A 22341-nucleotide genomic window follows, 5' to 3' on the forward strand; every position below is an offset into this window, starting at 1 on the left:
AGTAGAAATCATGACATGTGACCAAAGAAATGTTTGTTTTTAGGGGCGGAGGGACAGATAGTCCACCACTCAGAGCTAGTGTGTGAGAAGACTAAACATGCTGCAACACTAGGTCAACATACACTCTAGGGCTGCACGATATTGGAAAAAACTGACGTTGCGATATTTTGTTTTTCTGCAGTATGAAAAAATACAGGATGACTTTGCCAGATGACTTGAAGAATGAATTAATTCTAAAATGATTGGGGTGATTTTGTAGGGAACTGCATCTTCATGGAAATTTTTTTATTAATGAAAAGAAACTTATTTTGGGTAGTTTATTTTATTATAATAATTAATACACTGTTTAAGTCACCATGGTTCCATTGTATTAATGTAATACTCCTCTATCAGTTCACCATAAAGTCAATGATCTAACATGTTATGATATTAATAATGCATGTTGCTTACCCCAAAATAAAGGGGCTCATTTGTGAATGAACTGTGGTGTCTAGAAGGGATCCAGGAGATTACAGGAGGCTTTATCTCTGTACTGCAACCAGGTTAAAACAGAGCATTACACTAAGGAAGGTTCATTATCACAATAGGGCATTAATGTGAATGACATTTTATTACATTACAAATTAGATTACAAACCTCTTTTTTTTTTTGTTTGTAAACAATAAATATATTTTAAAGTGCAGCTATACACCAACCCTGAGTGGTTAACAAAAATACAACATAAAATGTTTATAAAAGAAATAACTTAAAAAATAGTTGTGTGATTGTATTACATACTGCTTGTCAAGCGACCGGAACATGTTTTTAAAACCCTCTTTGGTAAACATTTTAATTGGTACCATGTCTTTCGCAAGGTGAAATGTTACTGAATCTGTGATTTTTCTCTGCCATTTGGAACCTTTCTCGTATGGTGTAACACTGGCAAAGGCATCTGAAATAGTTTTTGTTTTGGACGGCATTTAGATTTGGCTTTGCACTCGACATACAAAGATTGGTGGTGCTGACTTAAATGATCAAACAAATTGGACGTGTTTCCTCGTGTTGTGGCAACAATTGCAAGACACTCGACAGAGTACCTGTTTTTGGTCAACATCCTGTCTGTATACAAAATATTTCCATATAACTGACAATGCATTTCATTTTGCAACCAAATCCTAAATTTATTTTGCCTGTTCCTCGCTCATCATTTCATCAAGCGCAAGCAGAGCCTGCACGTCAACAATGTGCAGCAATGAACGTTTAAATAAAAAATTATAATAAACTCTTGTGTATCTATGAACCCATAAATCGGAGTAAATTATGTAATATCAGACAGATATAATGCTAATTTTCCTATTACGAAAAAATTATTGTAGACTATATGTTTATCTTACATCGCACTTTCTGCGATGTGACTATTGCGGATACGCACATTGCGATGTCGATGCTGGAACGATATATCGTGCAGCCCTAATACACTCAGTTATTTCTTTTTGGTTATGTGCTAGACTACTTGTAGTGCTCTATGATAAATTAAAGAAGGCAGGGCATTCAGCATTTGTTGAACCAAGCACTGAAATATGTAAATGCAGATGAATGAGAAATAAAGATTACAGTTTTGAACCCCAATACACTGAAAGAACCGCAATATTAATTTATCGTGACCCAGATTGATTCGGTTTATGATCACTCACCGAGCACTTTATTAGGAACACCTGTACACCTACTTATTAATGGGATTGTCTAATCAACCAGTCTTGTTGTGGCTGCAATGCAATGCATACAGTCAGGCAGATACATGTGAGGAGCTTCAGTTAATGTTCACATCAGCCATTAGAATGGGGAAAAAAAATTTGATCTCAGTGATTTCGACCGTTGCATGATTGTCGGTGCCAGATGGTCTGGTTTGAGTATTTCTGTAACTGCTGATCTCCTGGGATTTTCAGGCAAAAAAGTCTCTAGAGTTTACTCTGAATGGTGCCAAAAACAAAAAATATCAAGTGAGCGGCAGTTCTGCAGACGGATATACTTTTTTGATGACAGAGGTCAACGGAAAATGGCCAGACTGGTTTGAGCTGACAGAAAGGCTACGGTAACTCAGATAACCACTCTATACAATTGAAGTGAGTAGAATAGCTTCTCAGAATGCACAAGACGTCAAACCTTGAGGCGGATGGGCTACAACAGCAGAAGACCACGTCAGGCACTTTATTAGGACCATAGTGTTCATAATTATGTGCTCAGTGAGTGTGTCTTCTTCAGGCAAGACTTTTCTTATGTGGAGCAGACATTTTTAGCTAAAAGTACTGACACAGAGAAGCTGAATTTGCTTAAATTTGTTCACAGCCTTCAGTAGAATAATTTTTGCTGTCTCCACTTCATTTTCTCTAAGACTCTTGCTGAGTTGCTTAACATTTCAGCACCTCATACAAAAGGTAGCAAATCTCTAGTGGTGGTATCAAGTGAACTGATCTCTCAATAATTGTGCAGATGGATCAACAAGTGCAATGTTTACAACAAGGCCCCAATGATATGCGTAGAGAACCATGAAGCTTGTACCATGCCTCTTCATCATACTCTTCCTTTATGACAAATTGTCCCTTTCGAGCATCTTTCACCTAACCAGCTCTGTCTAATCTCTTTGAGTCACGGAAGTTGAAAGCGTGCAACTATCTTTCTCCCGAATGCTAGATAGTCTGAGATACTGTGCTTACTCAGTACCCCTTTGTTCACTATTAGCTGCAAAAACCATGCAGCAAAAATGATTGACAGTGCAGTCCTCAATAGCCTTAGCCATATTTTGTGTATTTTATTGTAGGAAAACAGTGTACATTCTGCATGCATATAACGAGTCTAAAGTACATGTCATGCCCCTTGTGCCTATGTTACATGAAAATAATTAAGGCTTCATACATATATTTCTGCTTCCATTATTGGCATCATTTTTAATTATCAGACTAACACAGTTCATTTATATTGTCGGCCAATAACTAGACCTATATTGTAAATCAAATAACATGCACATGCCAACTTTCACAGTTTTTGGGCAGAGATAACATCCATTCATCCGTTAATTACATCTGCAGATATAAGTAAATGTCACCAACTGAGTAATGCATGCCAAAATACTTGGAGGTGGCTGTAATGTTCAGAAAGAAAGATTTACTGGTACCTCCTTGACGCACGCGTTTGTGCGTGTGTGTGAGAGACAGCAGACCACCTCAAAACATGAGAGGTGGTTTAGACATGTATGAATTCTAATAGTCCTATTAGACTGACAGTATAGAAACATTTCTTTAATGGGATTCTGAGTGGATAGATTGAATTAACATGAAGAAACTAAATAAATGTGGGAGACATGAGGTCAATTGAATTTTATTAGAGCCTCAAAATCACTTTGTACCATTTAATGTTCTATGAATAGCACTTTCCTTCATGTGTGTAAAGCCATGATGGTTTGAATTGCAAGGTTTTTTAAAAAAAAAATTTTTTTCCATATTGGCACAAAACCCCTGCTCTGGTGTCCAATAGAGGTTAACCACATTCGATCTGTTTGGAAATTTCCTTTTGGTGGCTCGAGGTCTTTATGTTCATGAACTTGTGAATCAGATTTATTTTTTATATTTCTGATGGGATGCACTTAATGACACATGCCCACACATAAGAGCTACAGGAAAAGCAACCAAAAAAAAAAATGAAATAAAATGGTTAATGGAGTAATTGAAGCATTTCAGCAAGCAAGTTCATGGCAACGTAGAGTTTATATTAATGATCATTCTCTTTTTTTCCCCTCAGTCGGGCCAATTCAACGAAGACATGATTCCAACTGTGGGGTTCAACATGAGGAAGGTCACAAAAGGCAATGTCACCATCAAGGTTTGGTGATTAACAATTAATCTCAGTTTCACCATGTAAATCTCACATCAATTAATAAAAGTCATATTCAGATGGTTACTTGACTTTTAATCGGTCATCAATATTTTAAGTTCAAATGTTTATGAATGTATAAGGGATAGTGTGTATCTTAGGTCCTGTCACTTTCATTTAAGTTTTACACCATTTTTAATCGCATTTTACCTTCACTAGTACTGTCGTGTAAAACAACAAATATTCCATGCATTATTAGTATAAATAATCATATTTTACAGATTTTATTAACAATTATCCAAATAATGTAAAGTTTTAGAAAACTATTATATGCAATACAACAGTCAAGTAATGAACTTAGCTAGCATCTTTCAAAAAGTTTAAATATGCAACAGTAATTTTAATTAAAACAAAAAGGCAGAACACAGAATGGCAGAGGGCCTCTATTCCACTGATCTATATATAACTATAATATATAATTATATATATAGATCAGTGCTCTATTCTGTTTATGTAAACGTATGTACACTTTAAGTGAAAATTATTGTGCAAAACAACAGTGCAAAACAGCAGTAATTGAACTAAATCCAACCTCAACTGTAAACGACAGAATCCGCGCAAGCAAAGGAAAGCGGTCTTTGTTTATGCGACCGTAGTCAAGGGGATTGTTGCTTCTGGCGTAGTTCAGCTAGATACGTCTCAAGTTGTGGTGTAGCTGCGCTAGTTGTGACACTTTCCTGTACAATCTCTTGCTGTACTCTGTGTGTGTGTGTGTGTGTGTGTGTGTGTGTGTGTGTGTGTGTGTGTGTGTGTGTGTGTGTGTGTGTGTGTGTGTGTGTGTGTGTGTGTGTGTGTGTGTGTGTGTGTGTGTGTGTGTGTGTGTGTGTGTATATATCTCTTGAAAGTTCTGCTGAACAAACACTGCAGATCGCAAATGTGATGTCCTTATCAGAAACTTTGAAGAATTTCCATACCGCTGACATGATCGGCCTTTGTTTGGTAGCGCCGTGATAAGGGCTAGATCGATCCAGAGTGAAATCAGAGCACTGAGGGGCAAGGAGGTATATATTTTCGGCCTTTTTTCTCTTTCGGCCGAAAACCGAAAGTGCCATTTTCGGCCGAAAATTTTCGGCGGCCGAAATTTCGGTGCATCCCTAATAGTTGTCATTTGAATTGTCAAAAATCTGTTTAGTTTTTAGGTCAATTAGAGAATGTCACACTGAAGGACACTGCTAAAACTGCTTGAGATTTCTTGTCAGTTACCCAAATACGAAGACATGTAGTGCTGATCTGAATGTTATTGTACAGATCTGGGATATAGGGGGTCAGCCGAGGTTCAGGAGCATGTGGGAGCGATACTGTCGAGGAGTGAATGCAATAGTGTAAGTATTTATCTCTCTGTCCTGTCGATCCACACATCCATCTCATAAGGAAAGAGTGAAGTTTGTGACTCCCAAAGTAATAAAATGTGCATCTTGTAAATTCTCTGTATCATCTCGAAGGTACATGGTGGACGCAGCAGACCAGGAGAAGGTTGAAGCTTCCAGAAATGAGCTGCACAATCTCTTAGATAAGCCACAACTACAAGGAATACCTGTGAGCCATTTCATTTTTTCCAGCACAAACTGCTCAAACATCTCATTACCTTCAGATTTTCAGTGTCCACGGATGTTGTGTTTCAGGTGTTGGTGCTTGGAAATAAGAGAGATCTACCCAATGCATTGGATGAGAAACAGCTCATTGAAAAAATGTAAGAAGACCTGCACTGCTTTTTCAATTAAAGGGATAGTTCACCCCAAAATGAAAATGGTCTGTAGAAATCTCTATACACGTTGCCAGCACTATCATACTTAGCCAAATAATATAGGATGCTAATGAGATTACTCTACTAGAACAGAAAAACTAATATAATTACGATTGGGAGATCAAATTGCTGGCTCTGTCTATTTGCGAAAAAGTTCCATTTCCCTCTTTTTAAAATCAGTGCACTAGTGACCCACCCCTTTTTATTCCTACGTCATACCAGCTGTTGCATATTTGTAAACTTAGTTCAGTAGTTTCGCTATAGTACACTCCCCCTAGGATCGAGAATTATCTCATGTTTTCTAAGAATGGTGAGAATGAGATGAGTCACAGAGTCGAGACCCATGTTTAACCAGCTTTCTGGAAGACACCGACAGATCATGTGGTTTGGGGGTCTTTTGTTGTCATAAGAATTACTGCCATCTATTGGTCGTATCCAGGAAATGGCTTGGAGCTGTATCTTCATCGGTTCCACTTAGGTTCTGTTGCTGGACTATGCTCTGTTTACAGTTTTTGTTGATTTGGCTGATTGGCATGCACTAAAATGAAACCTTACCTTTTAAATTGTTTTATATATTCATTCTCAATTTCTCTTTTTTTAGGAACTTGGCTGTTATTCAAGACAGAGAGATCTGCTGCTACTCTGTTTCCTGCAAGGAGAAAGATAACATTGGTAAGTTAGTGTAGGTTATACACTTGACTTCTTGAGGAAAGTAAATGGGAGGGCTCTTCAAATAATTTCTTATGAGGGCCAAATTTTCCCAAATGATATCTTACTACTATAATTTCAAGTCTTAACATGTTGACAAAATAAATAATACACCCTGAACCTCCTTAGACCTAAGCATGATTGCTGTGGCATTTTCTATTTGCCATTTTGATCGGAAACTAGTAGCACCTTATAAATATAAAAATAAAAAAATTCTAGAGCAAATAGTTTTCCTAAAAATTGACGGCAACATATTTGGACAGCGGGACTAAGTTGTGAAATTTTAAATAATACCAAGCTGTAGAAAGTCCAATATATATATTTTTTTTATCAAATTATATTATTATGTTTCCAAGAGTGTTGGTTATTCATTACAGACATTGAATCATAATTATTTCAGCTTATTACTGATGTAAAGTAATGGCCAGCATCATCCAGTCACTGCCAACCATGATATAATAAAATTGTGCATTGTAAATTCTGAATCGATGTACTGTCTATTATCTATTGTCCCATGTCTGCCAAACATGTTGAGTGGTCCAAACATCATAAAGAATTCGTGTTTACATTTGTTATTTATATATATATACCATTTTAATTATAATTTTCAAATAATATTTTAACATTTTGACAATTAATGTTATATATTATATACACTATACCGTGGATATAAAAAGTCTACACCCCCTGTTAAAACAGCAGTTTTTTTTTATGTAAAAAAATTAAATAAATATAAATCATATCAGACTTTTGTAACTTTAATGTAAAAAGTACAAAGAAGATAGAGTAAACTGGTCAGGGAGGCTGTCAAGCTGTTATTTCACAAGAGGCATAAAAGGTATGTTTGGCGCAAAAACAACACAGCACATCAGCATAAGAACACCATACCCACGGTGAAGCATGGTGGTGGCAGCATCATGCTGTGGGCTGCTTTTCTTCAGCTCGAACTGGGGCTTTAGTGAAGGGAATCATGAATGGCTCCAAATACAGGTCAATTTTGGCACAGAACCTTCTGGGTCTGCTTGAAAGCTGAAAATGAAGAGATTTAATATATATCTGAAGACCTGTCTTTTTGTAAATTGACAGTGAATCACAAATTGTAGGACCGTTGAGTGCTTTTGCACACTCGCTACCTTGGTTTTTGCATATGGGCCTTTAATTGATGAGTCCTCATCTATGTCCCACATATACTTACACAAATGTTCTGTAGCTTCTGTTTTGCCTACTGTACCAGTATTGTCCAGCTACTTATATGCCACTGTTTTGTCCCCTGAACCTGACAGACATCACACTTCAATGGCTAATCCAGCACTCAAAATCAAGAAGAAGCTGAAAATGTCTTCAGTGGGCCAAGTCTATCCGCTGCCATGTTACTCTCACACCACATCCTGCTCACTTTGTGAAACTGTACAGTTCTCCATCCTGCTCCCCATCACACTACCCTGCTTGTCTGACCCCATAATTCTTCTCAAGCTCCTCCTCCTGACTGCATCAGTCTTCTCAATGATGCATCAGTTGCTAAAAGACGCTAGCCCGCAGAATGAGTTCCTCCACCTATTACAGTGTGCTGACAGATGAACACAATGGATTCAATCCCAGCAGCTCCAGCAGCCTCCACTGGACACTATTTTAAAACCGTTGAGAATCCAAACTTTAATATCATGTTCTGCCTTTCTCTTCAGTCTGTCAGGTTATGCTCATATGAGCGTGTGATATCATTTGGACTGTTGCATTTATTTTAGCCATTTCTCTTGTGCCCCCCCCCCCCCCCAATTGGTGTCTCTTGAGAAATCTGTAATATTTACATTTGCAGAGCAATTAAAAGGATAGTTCACTTAAAAGTGCAAATTCTGTCATCACTTATTCACTCATGTTTCAAACCCATTTGACTCTTTTGTGGAACACAAAAGGAGATGTTTAAGAATGATGGGGACTGACAGCCTCAGTCACCATTCACTTTCATTGCATCTTTTTTTCCATACAGTGAAAGAGAATGGTGATGAAGTCCTTTACATTCTGCCTAACAAATCTGTTTTTGTTCCAAGGAACAAAGTCATACCGGGTTGATACCCCATGAGGATGAGTAAATTATTTTTTCAGAATTTTCATTTTCATTAAACTATGCCTTTTAAAGTAAATAAACAGCTCAGCAGAAATGTACAAATGATGATTCAGTAAGATTTTTAGAAAGGTGAATGTTAGTATATTTGAGAAGATGAATATATTGCTGGTAAAGATGTAGTTTTGTGCAAAGATGTCTTTGAATCCTGTTCATGAGCTGAGATGGACAATAGGCGAAGTTAAAGTGCCTTGTGCAGTGTATCTTTCCCTCAATATGAACAGTATACTGGGTGTGCCTGCCTGGAACTAGATCCGATGAAGACGACTTTCTTCTAACTGCAAAACTGAAGGCATGCTTTTTAAGGTAGATTATTGTACTGTTGTCATCATCAAAATATTGATATTGAAACCCCACTATTATCAATGCACTTTTGTAAATACGATGAACCAATAAATAGATTGTCAACATGTAGGAGTCGTCGTGGCTGACTGTAATAATAATTATACACCGATCAGCCACAACTTTAAAACCACCTGCCTAATATTGTGCAAGTCCTCCTCGTGGTGCCAAAAAAGCGCCTATCCCGCATCTCAGAATTCTTCTCACCACAATCGTACAGAGCGGTACACCGCAGACTTTGTCATTTCGAACCAGTCTGGTCATTTTCTGTTGACCTCTGTCATCAACAAGGCACTTCTGTCCACAGAACTGGATGTTTTTTTTTATTTTGGCACTATTCTGAGTAAATTCTAGAGATTGTTGTGTGTGAAAATCCCAGGAGATCAGCAGTTGTATAAATACTCAAAACAGTCAGTCTGGCAACAACAATTATCCATGCTATTATTTAATTAGCCAATTGTGTGGCTGCAGTGCATAAAATAATTTTATCATTCAAAATTGTATTTGGACTGTTGCATGGTTGTTGGTGCCAGATGGGCTGGTTTGAGTATTTCTATAACTGCTGATCTCCTGGGATTTTCACATACAACAGTCTCTACAATTTACTCTGAATGGTGCCAAAAACAAAAAACATCCAGTGAGTGGCAGTTCTGTGAACTGAAACGCCTTGTTGATGAGAGAGGTCAACAGAGAATGGCCAGACTGGATCGAACTGACAAAGTCTATGGTAACTCGCATTACTGCTCTGTACAATTGTGGTGAGAAGAATAGTTTTGGCAGCACGATGGGGACCTACACAATATTAGGCAGGTGGTTTTAATGTTGTGGCTGATCTGTGTGCTGTGTGTGTGTGTGTGTGTGTGTGTGTGTGTGTGTGTGTGTGTGTGTGTAAGTGCAAAAAAACAGATTGAAACAATTCTCATTTAAAGATGCACTAAACCTGCAAATCGGGTCTATTGTTTCAAAATATTATGCAAGAGACTAAAATTCCCAGGATATAAAAAAAACAATTTGCTTAAAATTGTCAACATTTTCATGTTTGTGCTTTAAGTTATTTTTAACTACTACAGTTCATTTGTTGTACTAAAACAATTATTCATACATATAAGTATTTCATAATGTTAACACTAACATCATTATATATATATATATATATATATATATATATATATATATGGCCTGGTTTGAGTATTTCTGTAACTGCTGGTCTCCTTGGATTTTCAGTCTCTAGAATTTTATTTGCCAAATGGTAGCAAAAACATCAACATTCTGAGATGCAGGTTGACACCGTTTTGGTGGCATGAGGGGGACGTACATTCACGGATATCATTATATTTTAATCAAATAATAATGTATTATATTTTATAATTGTAGTTGTAGTAAGTAAAGATTTAGATTTATAGCACCTTTTAAACATTTTTAAAGTGGTTTACAAATGTTCATATACATAGAAAAAGAGAGCAAAAATAGTCAATAAATAAAATGCATAAACACATAGAAGAAGGTAGAGGTAGTAATCGAGGCGGTGCTACTGTAAACTTTGAACAGAAGACCAAATGTACACTGTTAGATTCATAGGGCGCACCACACTTGTGGTTTTCTCATTAGTTCAGAATGGTTTAAGTTTAGCCAGAACCTCTTTGGTTCTTAGAACCTATGAAGTTAACCAAACAAAACAATTCAGCGTTACACTGGCGAGGAGACCAGTGGCCGTTATTTGTAAATGGATGTTTATGGAGGAGATGCTTCAGTACGCGGAATAAACTGCTTTTGTGAGGAAACAGCTCATCATTTAATTAATTGACCGCTTGTGCACTAATCGTCAACATGTTTTACACTTCGCAATCCTTTCGTAGTGAACTATGTGTGACGATTACTACGATAAAATTGCTGTTTTATGACAGTCAAGTCATTGACAATTTTGCAACAGGTAGGTGAATGTTTACGGCTCAACCCATCTGGTTGAATGGTATCCGCAAACGGTGATTTACTGTCGTAAATCTCAATGCAGTTATTGACGTCAGGGCCATTACACTATTGCCTTAGAATACTTTTATGCTTAATTTTTATCACAAAGTACGGGGGATGTTTAGCACGGAGCCAGCCTAATACAGAAAATGAGATACATTATTAACAATAAGGCAAATAAGTTTAAAATATAAAGTTACATATATCTCCGTATAAAATAATACCTGCTTTAGCTGCCTGTGCCTGCCACGACATCAGTGCCGTTGCTTCTTGTCTGACTGACGCCTACATTTTTTATTTTTTTTATTGAATATGTTTCAAATAACAAGCAGGTATAAAGCATAAAACACATAGAGCTTCTACATAAATTAAATTATATAAAGCTTCATATATATAAAAATAATAATAGAAAAATAAACAAATAAAATAAAAGGCATACACAGAGGAAACATTATGCATCAGTGGTATTATTAAAAATATCATCATAATATTTCAAGAATCTGTCACTTTTCTTGTTTTTAATCAGCCTTAGAGACTTCAAAAATGTATCAATTTCGATTAAGAAATGCGGAAAAGTAGGCTGCGATTTAGAGAATTTTTGCTTGTGAATAAACATTTTTCCAAACAAAATAAAAAAATTAACAATGTAACTAATTGAAGTACTAGCTTTATCTTCTTTATAGTAACAAATTATATCCATTAATTGAAAGGATTTGGAAGAATCAAGGTGCTTGCCAATATGAAGATACAACCTATTCCAGAAGTTTTGGGTTTTTTCACATTGGAAAAATAAATGGATCAGCATTTCATCCTTATTCCCACAAAATGAGCAAGAACTGTCAACATCCATATATTTTGCAACAGTATCATTCACTGGGTATATTTTATGTAAGATCTTGAAATGAACTTCCTTAATCTTATTTGAAATACAATACTTATGAGGTAACAACCAGGCTTCCTTCCAATCTATACGTTCAATAAAAGAGGCCCAATAAAATTTGCCTTTAGCACCAATATATTTTTTACACTGAAAAATCTGTCGAATATGCTTATTATTACATTTCTTACTAAGTATATTTATACCATCTAAGATCAAATCAGGTTCTTTGGTGACACTCTTACTAAAGGTTAGATGACATTTAACAAGATGACTTAGACCAGAAGGAATTGCTTTAAGCACTGCATTATATTCTTTAAATGGTAAAGGGAAATTATGAACAGACATAAATTCTTCATACGATAAGAAATTACCGGATTTATCAAAAATTGAGAGAATACCAATTATATTCCTGTTAAACCATGTAGAGAGAAAAACAGATTTATTCCTGATCCTTACATTAGAGTTGTTCCATAGAAAGGTTTTATGAGGTGAAAAATTGTGGGTGTAGCATAACTTCCAAGCAAGAAGGGCCTGCTGATGAAATTTAGAAAGTGCAACTGGCAATCTGTTCGGCAAGTAAGTTACATTTCAATATAAAGGGGAGGTCACCAATTTTGGTAAAGATATGATTCGGGATAAAAGACTGACGCCTACATCAATCATTCGCCCTCTCCGTCATGACGTTGGCTGTGGCTGACCAATCAGCGTTGAGCAACAGGGAGGGGCTGGTTTTTGACAGGAAGTGTGTGTGAGAACTGAAACAGAAGGAGAACTGGATTTTTGCGCTTCGATGAGTCAAAACGTCGAAGTAAATTATGACTTTTAAAGCCGACAGCAGGCAAAGATGCAATGGAGATCAATAGTCGTGGGTCTTCTCGTTCTAAGGGTGGTTCTGAATTGCGCCGTGTGGCTAATGTTTGGACTGGGACCTAGCTGGGGCTTTGACTTCCCCATCAAATTCGCCTTCAACTTGCATAAAATCGAACTGCTCAAGGATGGAGACAGAGCCACAGCTATACCCAACGCCTGGTCACAGCACATGTACGAAAACAGAAACCCTCAGGCAAAGACCTGCTCAAAGATCAGTGGGAATTCACCAAAGAAATCCTACCTCAGTTTCTTTCAGGAGGGCAGAGATGAGTACGATAGAAAGTACAGCTCCTTCCCTGACGCGCTGAAAGTGAAGATGAGGGGAATGGCGAGAGACATGTTTTATTTCGGATATGATAACTACATGAAGTTTGCCTTTCCAGAGGATGAACTGAACCCTATAGCTTGTGAAGGTCGAGGACCTGACGTCCTCAACCCGTAAGTTACTGACTAAACTTGTTTTTAAAAAGACCATCTGTCATGTTGTAATCAAACAATACACATGCATTCTGCTTTTTGATAACCGTACTACTTCACAGTCCTTATTGTTAGAGATACAGTTTGCTAGATTATCAATAAGAAGTGCAAGAGTGTTATTTCACAAATGCCACGACCATTGTATGCAATACAACAGTGCATTTTGAGTGTACATTTACACAGACTTTTTTTTTCCTTTGCTGAATAAGTGAAAGTAGATCACGATGTTAGTTCAATCACGACTTTAGAATGTGGCTAAGCAAGCTACTTTAGGCTCCTGATAACAAGAGGGAGGAACATGTAGAAAATATTAACTTCCCATTTCAGCCCCCAAGTGTCCATGGATAAGAGACCTTTAAGGCATGGAAAAAGTAGAGATCTCTCTTTTATATCCAGCAACCACAGATTTCCTGCTTAATGTAATCCAGTGCATTTGACTAGTAGGATCGTATGTTCTGTGTTCCTTCTAGGTCAAATATCAACATTAATGATGTCCTTGGAAACTACTCTTTAACCCTCATCGATGTTCTTGATACACTGTTGGTAAGTTGTCCCCTTTTACTTGTGCAAGAAATCTCTTTTTTTGTTTATCTTTGCAAGTTGACTTTAACAGTAGAAGGCTTTTAAAATGGTCAACAAAGTACTTTTTCTTTTTCTTTTTTTTTTTTTTCTCCTTTCTTGTTTTGATCAACATAAAGATGCTTTAGGTGTTGTTGTATGTCTAATTTTGTACCACCAGAAATCAGCTGTTGTGAAACTCATAATTGTATAAAAGCACTTCCATTAATTCTTCTATTAAAACGCATGTATTACTTGAGCTGTAAAGTTGTTTAAATCACCATTTTAGGGTTTGAAGACATTACATCATCATGAAAACAAAGTTGTAACATGGGCTATAAGTTTACACCATAAAGGATAGTAAGCGATTTTATTATACTTCAATCATGTTGCATATTGTTTGTCTTGTAGCTATAATTTTGAAACAGTGAGTATATTAATGTTTATGGATTGATCTCCGTTCAATTGTAATTGCATCACTGTGACCCAGATTTTTACCTTTTTTTTTTTTTTTTAAAGAGTCAAAATAAATGTTTTTGGTAATCAACATCATGCCACAACTGCTGCCGATTGAGTTGAACTTGTATCAAACCCAATATTCCTTTTAACTTTTGAAAATAATATTCTTCTAATAATAAAAATGCTGTCTTTATACTTCACAGCATGTGTAAAAAGAAATGGAGTTTCATGATAATGTTCCAGTAAACAACCTTGCAATTATCTGAGCTTACAATTGATTTTCACATATCTAGTTTGGCAGCTACTAAAATACATTCTTCCACATTTACATACCCTCAACTAAAGAAATTGTGCATCATTGTTTCAGCAAAGAACTTTAGGAATTCTTCATTTCCTTGTCACCTTAGCATGTCATTTTTGTTTGCTGTCCCTACAGGTGCTTGGAAATGTGACGGAGTTCCATAGAGCTGTCAAGCTGGTTATTGAAACAGTCTCTTTTGACAAGAACTCCACCGTTCAAGTCTTTGAGGCTAACATAAGGTTCAGTGATTTAATTTAAATGTTAATTGATCTCTTTAATGCTGTCTGTAATATGTCAAAAACCTTGGACGAAAAGACAAATAGTTATTAGCATAAATTCTGCTGATTTTTAACCATTTACAGGCCATTTCCTTCAAAAGCACAAATACAAAGGTATCAACACGACATCAGTGTTGACTAACTATTACTAACTATTTCCACGCAGCTTTGAGGAACTGTCAATTCTGATGACCTGTAGCAATCATGCTTCACTAGTTACTAAACTGTGAATTCATTGTTTCTATGTGTTTCTCACCTTTTTTAGGATCCTTGGCAGTTTGATCTCGGCCCATATTCTGCTGACTGACCCCCGGCACCCATTTGGTGACATAGGACTGAAGGACTATGACAATGAGCTGCTACATCTGGCACACGACCTGGCTGTGCGACTGCTGCCTGCCTTTGAGAACACTAGCACGGGCATTCCCTACCCCAGGGTCAGGAGTCCCTGTATATATCAGGCTAATTTTAGATTTTTGGTCACCCATCATGTTTTCACATGTTTTACAGGTGTGATTTGTTTATTTCTATCCTCCCTTGTTTTTCATAGGTGAATTTAAAGACCGGCGTTCCTCTTGATAGCATTAACGAGACCTGTACGGCAGGAGCAGGCTCTCTGCTTGTAGAGTTTGGCATTCTTAGCCGTCTGATTGGTGACTCTACATTTGAGTGGGTCGCCCGGCGGGCTGTTAAAGCTCTATGGAACTTGAGAAGTAATGAAACAGGGCTGCTGGGTAATAGTTTCTATTAATTTTTAAAGACTTTTGTTTAGTGCTTTCAGTTTGGATTATAATTTTTTACTTGAATAGGTTTTGAGATGAAAACTCTTGCCAGGCTGAGAAAATTCTCTCTTTTGACTTCTTTCAGGTAATGTGGTGAACATTCAGACTGGTCAGTGGGTTGGAAAGCAGAGTGGTCTTGGTGCTGGCATGGACTCATTCTATGAGTACCTTCTCAAGTCTTACATCTTGTTTGGAGAGAAAGAAGACTACAGGATGTTCTCGGCAGCTTACGAGAGCATTCAGAGTCACCTGAGAAGGGGGTGATTATATACGTGTGCATGTGTATGTGGACACAGCTGCTTGTGGCTGCAGTTAAAGCTTCCAAAGGGAGTTTGCATTTGGGTGTCTAACCACCTGCAGATAAAGTGTGTCAGCTGGGATATGTGGTTATGTTTGCATGATTTGCAGCCAGTGAGTGCATCGCTTGAAAGAAAACTTATAGCAAGCATAGAAAGTCAACCTTTTGCATTTACTGAACATTCATAACTTCCTAGTAGCTTAACTTACAAAAATTAAATGATAATATATATGAATATGAGTACTGTTTTATTTCACAGAAGAGAGGCATGCAATGAAGGGGAAGGCGACCCACCACTTTATGTGAATGTGAACATGTTTAATGGACAGATAATGAACACTTGGATTGACTCCCTGCAGGCATTCTTCCCTGGCCTACAGGTATAGACTGTTTAAATGTCGCCCTCTTAATTCGCTCACTATCTTTATCATAAAAGACTTTGGATGAGTTAAGAATTGCATACTACTCCTACTGCTTCTGCCATATCTGTCTATGGCAGAAATAGTAAAAATAGTATGGGTAGTATGCAATTCTGAACTCAGCGATTAATAGAGTAATAAAGATGAGGCCTCTAATCTAGTATTGGGCGTTGGTGTATTAAAATAAGTTATAGACTGTTTTTCTCTGTCATTTTGGGTAATGAGCTTATATTTACGTACATAAAATTTGTCTCCGTACACCCCAACTTTCTTTTCCCATTTAGAAAGAATTTCACATATCAGATGTAGATGTTTTTTTTCATTGGTTCTCACGTCATATTATTGGACATTATTAGCATACATCACATAATACTCTCTTACTCTTATGTAATTTTTTTTTTAGGAATGTTCTCTACTCTTATTCTAACAGTTGAGATCTTAATATACTATGTAAGGCCAAATAAGTAAATATATAGATAACTGATCTAAAAAGTAAATCTAAGTCTTCTCTTTTAGTTGCACCAAGACATTTCTAGTTGTTTATATAACAAAAACTGTGTTTCTGTTAGATATAAAAGCTCCTTTACTTCAGTGCATACAAAGCTGGACTTTGGACTGTTTTTGTTTTTTTGAGCTAGAATTAGACCTACTGTTTTTCACTCTGTGTGTTCTCTGTCTCACAGGTTTTGAATGGAGATGTTGAAAATGCCATTTGCCTTCATGCCTTCTACTATGCAATCTGGAAGCGCTTCGGTGCTCTTCCTGAGAGATATAACTGGCAGCTTCAGGCCCCAGATGTGCTCTTTTACCCTTTAAGACCCGAACTAGTGGAATCCACATACCTGCTCTACCAGGTATATACAATTTTTTTTATTGTTAAATTACCAAATTTAAGAGATGACTGGGCCCATAGTTGCCATGTGACAATGTCATGTAGCCAATAAAGTGATAGTACACACAAAAATTAAAATTCCCATCATTTATTCACCCTCATGCCTTCTCAAATGTGTATGACTTCTGCTGAACACAAATGTAGATTTTTTTTTTTTGGAAAAATATTTCAGCCCTGTATGTCCTTACAATACAAGTGAATGGAGGCCAGAATTTGAAGGTTCAAAAAACATATAAAGGCAGCATAAAAGTAATCCATATGACTCCAGTGATTAAATCCATATCTTCAGAAGTGATATAAGTGTGGGTGAGGAATTGATCAATATTTAAGTCCTTTCTTTCTATAAATGTCCACTTTCACATTCTTCTTTTGCTTTTGGTGATTTCATTATTTTTGTGCATATCGACACCTAATGGGCAGCGAGAATTCATCGTATTTGAAGATATGTTATTAACCACTGGAGTCGTATGGTTTACGTTTATGCTGCCTTTATGGGCTTTTTGAAGTTTTACAGTTCTGGCCACCATTCACTTGCATATGGACCTTCAGAGCTGAGATATTCTAAAAATCTTTGTGTTCAGCAGAAGAAAGTAAGTCATACACATTTGGGATGGCATAAGTGTATGTAAATGAGAGAATTTCCATTTTGGGTGAGCAATCCCTTAAAAGCAGTTCTCATACAGGATCAAATATTGTTTGCAGTAATACACATTGTTATTAAAGGTTTTCTTTTTACAGGCAACCAAGAATCCTTTTTATCTTCATGTTGGAAGGGACATTCTTGAAAGCCTTGAAAAGAATACCAAAGTCAGGTAAGGGGTTCAGAGTGTTTGGTAGTGAATTGAATTGGTGTGTTCGGATGTTCTTGGAACTTCTTGTAAAGGAATGTCTAGTTTTGTTCACTTAGTCATTGTTTGGGTGGCTTACGCTCAGGTGTGGTTATGCCACTCTCCATCATGTGGTGGACAAGTCCAAAGAGGATCGTATGGAGAGTTTCTTTCTCAGCGAAACCTGCAAATACCTTTATCTGGTCAGTAGTCTTCCTTCAGTTAGCCTTTTCCCTTTTTTTTATGAAATGTAGAATTTGTTATCACGCTCTTCTCTGAAAAACAACAAACTTTGGAAAAAGTCAAAGACATTTGTCTTCGGGTCTGTTCACAGAATGTTTTTTGCATCTTTGATCTTTGTGCCGCATCTTGCTGATCATGTGCATGAGTGCCACATTTTTAAGATGCAGTGTCAAGAACTTTTAAAAGCAAGACACCCAAATTCTGTTCCATTTGTTGCACTGCGCTCAGTTTTTTGTTTTTACTTAGGAACTCTTTCTGTCTGAACAGTCCCTTTTGTGCATGTAGTCACCATTTCCACCACTAGTGACATTTGCACAAACCTCTACAGCTCTTTGATGAAGACAACCCTCTGCACAAGTCTGACAATAAGTACATCTTCACTACAGAAGGCCACATTGTGCCAATAGATCAACGCTTCAGGGAGAAGAGTTGGGAAGAGCAATACCCATGTGAAGAGTCCAGCAAAGAGCCCCCAGCCAACATAAGCAACGTAAGAACGCCACATACTACAGATCCGTATTCGCTCCAATAAAGTGAATTTTAGTGGGGGGGGGTTTATTCATCCCAGTGACTCGAGTCCATTCACCAAAAGAAAGTTTAGATTTATTCACTGATTTGTTCAGTAACCCTTTCTATAGATTACATCTGTTGGGGAGTTTCTTTTAGAGTATTAATGGGATAGTTCACTCAATCATCCCAGATGCGTATGACTTTCTTTCTTCTGCTGAACACATTATATTTTTTCAAAAATATATCTCTGTTCTGTAGGTCTATACAATGCAAATGAATGTGACAAAAACATTATAAAGGTGGAATAAAATTAAACCATTTTACTTCAGTTGTTAAAACCATTTAAATCCATTCACTGAACAGATTTGTTATAAAAACGTTGTTCATATGCAGGATTTGTGCAGGAGTGTATTCTTTTATAAAGTTTGTTCAGTCAATTATATGCTCCTCAGTCCACACAATAAGGCTTTTTGTACAATCTCTGATTTACTTTCAGTATTTGAAGGCAGAAAAAATCTGTCATATGCTTTACAGAGGGAGAATCAGTGCATATAAGTCAACAAGAAGGTTTCATGCATTGTTCACAGCAGAAGCAAATTAGAATTAGCCACTGCCTTCTGTTTAATCAGGGTTTTGCTTCTGTGTACATTTTACACCGATTAAAATATGAACAATCTCAAATTACATGAACTTTGTTGATTTTTCTTAAAAGAGGAAACTACTGCTTGGTCTGAAACACAGCATTTACAATGTTTCCTGGTGTGTATTCTTATGTTTTGACAGTGACCACACAGATAAGAATGATGTATTTTAATTTGTCCAATAGTGTGAAAGGATTTCTGAAGAGCGACGTTATGGTCTTCCACTAAAGAGCATGTACATGAGGCAGATTGACCACATGGTGGGGTTGTCCTGACATCAATTCTGCCCCCCTGGAGCCCTGGAGGCATCAACATTTAACAAACCCCCTGGAGGGGTTCAGGAATAAGACTCTTCAAAACAAAACTTTTCAGTCTCTTTTTGCACAGCGAGTGACATTTTATTTGGTCAGCATGATATCTGAACACTGGTACCAGTTGTTCTTGTTTTATGGACATGAAGGTGTCCTTGAGTTGGACCAGGTTTTTGGATTTGGTTGCATATTCGGATCTGTACTGGAAAGGTCCTTGGCATCAAAATATAAAAACGTTCAGGGCAGTTTGAGTCTTCGCAAAACCCATTTTGAAAGGACTTTTTGATTCTTGGGGCTGATTTATTTTTATATTGTGCAATCTCGTGTGTTTACACACAAAGTTTTTCCTTGCACGTTTTCTTCAGTGCCATGTTTCATGACAACTTGATCAAGTATTATAAAGGGCTTTGCTGGGTTGAGAGATGGGTGTGCATGTTTCAATTTTCTTCTCAATGAACAAGCTCTCGTAAGCTTTACACTTGAAAAACAGCTTTTTGTCCACTATGCACCTTTCTGGAGCAAACATACAATATGGACTTAATTTAATACAAATCAGGCTGCTTTCTGACAATTCTTTCACTTTGCAATATGACTTCTTTTTTCTTGTGCCTTGTTTAGAAAACTGTCCTGCTTTGCATGGTTCCACTTTTTCAATGGTTCCTTTTTTCTGTGGTTAGTCCATTGTGATGAAATTGGAAAAGTTTTATGTAGCCTAAATGTTTGCCAAGTTTTTGAGATCCACACTTATTCAAGCTCATGTCCTTTGACAATGATTTTCAAAGGACATGGATTGACTGATTCAGGTCTGAACTTCTAGTAATTATAGACTTGTGAGCAAACATGCTTATTAACATGCCAGACAAATGCAACAAAAATGTGGTAAAGCAGATTTCGTATCAATTATGTGGACCAAAATTAACAACATGTAACAAACACATGTGCCTTTTACAATTTGTGAATTTTTGTTCTGTCCTCAGGATTAGTATGTGATTATGCTTCTTTTCTTCTTTTTATGTAATGCCTTGGTGGGTGATACAGGTGGAAATATTTTCTGAACAAAGTCATAATAAGGGATTATGAGAATGTTGATCAATATGTTGTTAAGATTAGAATAAAATGCATTTCTTTGCTATTACAAATGATAATTTACTTGGGGCACATACAAGGTTTATTCTGGGTTGATATTTATTCAAAGTTGATTTTATTTTATTAACAGTGATAACGTTAATCTATCTGTTGATTTTAATGTGATTTAACCTTCAAGTATTTGGTCCAGATAGACCAAAGTGGATGTCTACACTGTGTATTTTATCAAATTAAATTTAAATCCATGACTGTGCAAAGGCAAAAATAAAGTTTCTAGTCAGGTAATGTTATGTTATTACTAATATTGGGACAATATTACAGCCCTGTGATATTTAGGAGGTGTAAATGATGATTAGCTTTGGTTCTTTTTTGTTTTATGTACAGAATTCAAAGCCATTACAGATACCGTAATATGCCTGGATGTACATGTATTATGAGATTTTTATTCACTAATCATATTTTTGCACCAAGTATTTTTACATAAAATTGTATTATGCTATAGGTTTAAGCTATAGCGCAAACATCCCAACATGCCAACATCCTACACACAAGTTCCAAGACAATTCAGAATAAAAGAGATTGAAATAATTGATAAGGGTATCACAATGTTTTATTCTCACCTGTATCTCATATTAAGAAAATTTGAATGCGTATGATTATAATTGGTTGCACTGTAATTTGATGCCTCTTCTACTGTTTGTAGTACTGCTGCCAGGACAGTGAAAGAAAATACACGAGGTTCAGTCCTTTCTACAGAAGCTTGATTCATTCAGTTTACATTTACATGGTTGTTTATTATTTCCCAGACAATTGTGTCCTTTCAATCAATGTTGTAATTTAATCAAGTCAATGTTTCTAACTGTAGCCCTGAGGTAAGTTGCATAAAGAAATGACAATACATGCTATCATTTCCAAGTCATCCACCTTATATGAGATCTTGGAAGATAACATGTTACAACTCTGCAGATAATATAAACTTTGTATCTCAGTACATTTTTTTTTAAACCGCTTAAATGTATTCATTTGCAAAGTTAATAACTGCTTTTGCATATGACATAGTCATTTGGAAATACTCTGACTGTGGACTTCATAATGCACACTTGCGAGACATTATGCTGAAGTGCATATGCAGGTGTTACAGAAGGTTACTTGTTTGGTTTGCAGCTGTATCATGCAGTTTTACACTCCAGTTTTACTTATGAGCCAGGTCTTCAAACAAGGTTATGTTGCATAATTGTTACACAGTATGCAAATTGCTGCTATGAATATGTGTTGGGCTCTGGTATTATGCAGTGTACAGTGTTAGGGAGTAACGGAATACATGTAACGAGATTACGTATTTAAAATACAATATTCAAGTAACGTATTCCACTAGTTACAATTTAAATAATTGGTAATTAGAATACAGTTACATTAATTTTGTTGTCATTTGTTTCATTTAATATTTAGTCCTTACAGATGGAAAACATTTATAAATGATGTGATCCAAAAAGTGTTTGAACAGCGGTGAAACACTTTCTTCTGATGTGTTACATTCGTACGAGCAGACAGAGAAGTATGCTTGAAGTAAGTTTGGAGCAGAAGAAATAAACCTTGTGTAAATTGTCAGCTTTAAGCTATTTCCAGCCATTATGTGCGTTACAAGGCACAATATTTTTTATCAAGAAAATTCACGTTGGATCATGATTATTTTTTTTCTAGTAAGACCTTTGATATCAGGGT

At 36.5% G+C, this 22341-nt stretch overlaps 2 protein-coding genes across 5 annotated transcripts in view; both read left to right on the forward strand.

Moving 5' to 3' along the window:
* Positions 1–8883, forward strand: part of LOC127646973 (ADP-ribosylation factor-like protein 8B-A) — a 13002-nt gene extending 4119 nt beyond the window's left edge. The window contains exons 2-7 of the mRNA XM_052130978.1: positions 3775–3855; positions 5155–5228; positions 5349–5442; positions 5529–5596; positions 6252–6322; positions 7642–8883. Coding sequence (XP_051986938.1) covers positions 3775–3855; positions 5155–5228; positions 5349–5442; positions 5529–5596; positions 6252–6322; positions 7642–7691 — 438 coding nt within the window. The 3' untranslated portion in view covers positions 7692–8883. The remainder of the gene's footprint in view (positions 1–3774; positions 3856–5154; positions 5229–5348; positions 5443–5528; positions 5597–6251; positions 6323–7641) is intronic.
* A 3528-nt stretch (positions 8884–12411) lies between these two features.
* LOC127646529 (ER degradation-enhancing alpha-mannosidase-like protein 1) lies at positions 12412–21549 on the forward strand. Of its 4 annotated transcripts, none has more exons than XR_007970942.1 (12): positions 12412–12975; positions 13485–13557; positions 14468–14571; positions 14876–15047; positions 15161–15344; positions 15478–15652; positions 15950–16070; positions 16793–16963; positions 17740–17813; positions 17935–18031; positions 18458–18561; positions 19408–21549. XR_007970942.1 is itself a non-coding variant. In XM_052130276.1 (12 exons), exons 1-12 carry the CDS (start codon positions 12512–12514, stop codon positions 19495–19497), a joined length of 1887 nt encoding a protein of 628 aa, XP_051986236.1. In that variant the 5' UTR covers positions 12412–12511; the 3' UTR covers positions 19498–21549. The 4 variants fall into 4 exon arrangements, 3 of the variants coding, with proteins under 3 accessions (XP_051986236.1, XP_051986238.1, XP_051986239.1); XM_052130276.1 differs by having other exon boundaries at positions 18400–18561; XM_052130278.1 differs by having other exon boundaries at positions 18400–18561; positions 19365–19502.
* The last annotated feature ends 792 nt before the right edge of the window (positions 21550–22341 follow it).

This window comes from Xyrauchen texanus, chromosome 7, assembly GCF_025860055.1.
Source record: "Xyrauchen texanus isolate HMW12.3.18 chromosome 7, RBS_HiC_50CHRs, whole genome shotgun sequence".
Classification (NCBI taxonomy): Eukaryota; Metazoa; Chordata; class Actinopteri; order Cypriniformes; family Catostomidae; genus Xyrauchen; species Xyrauchen texanus.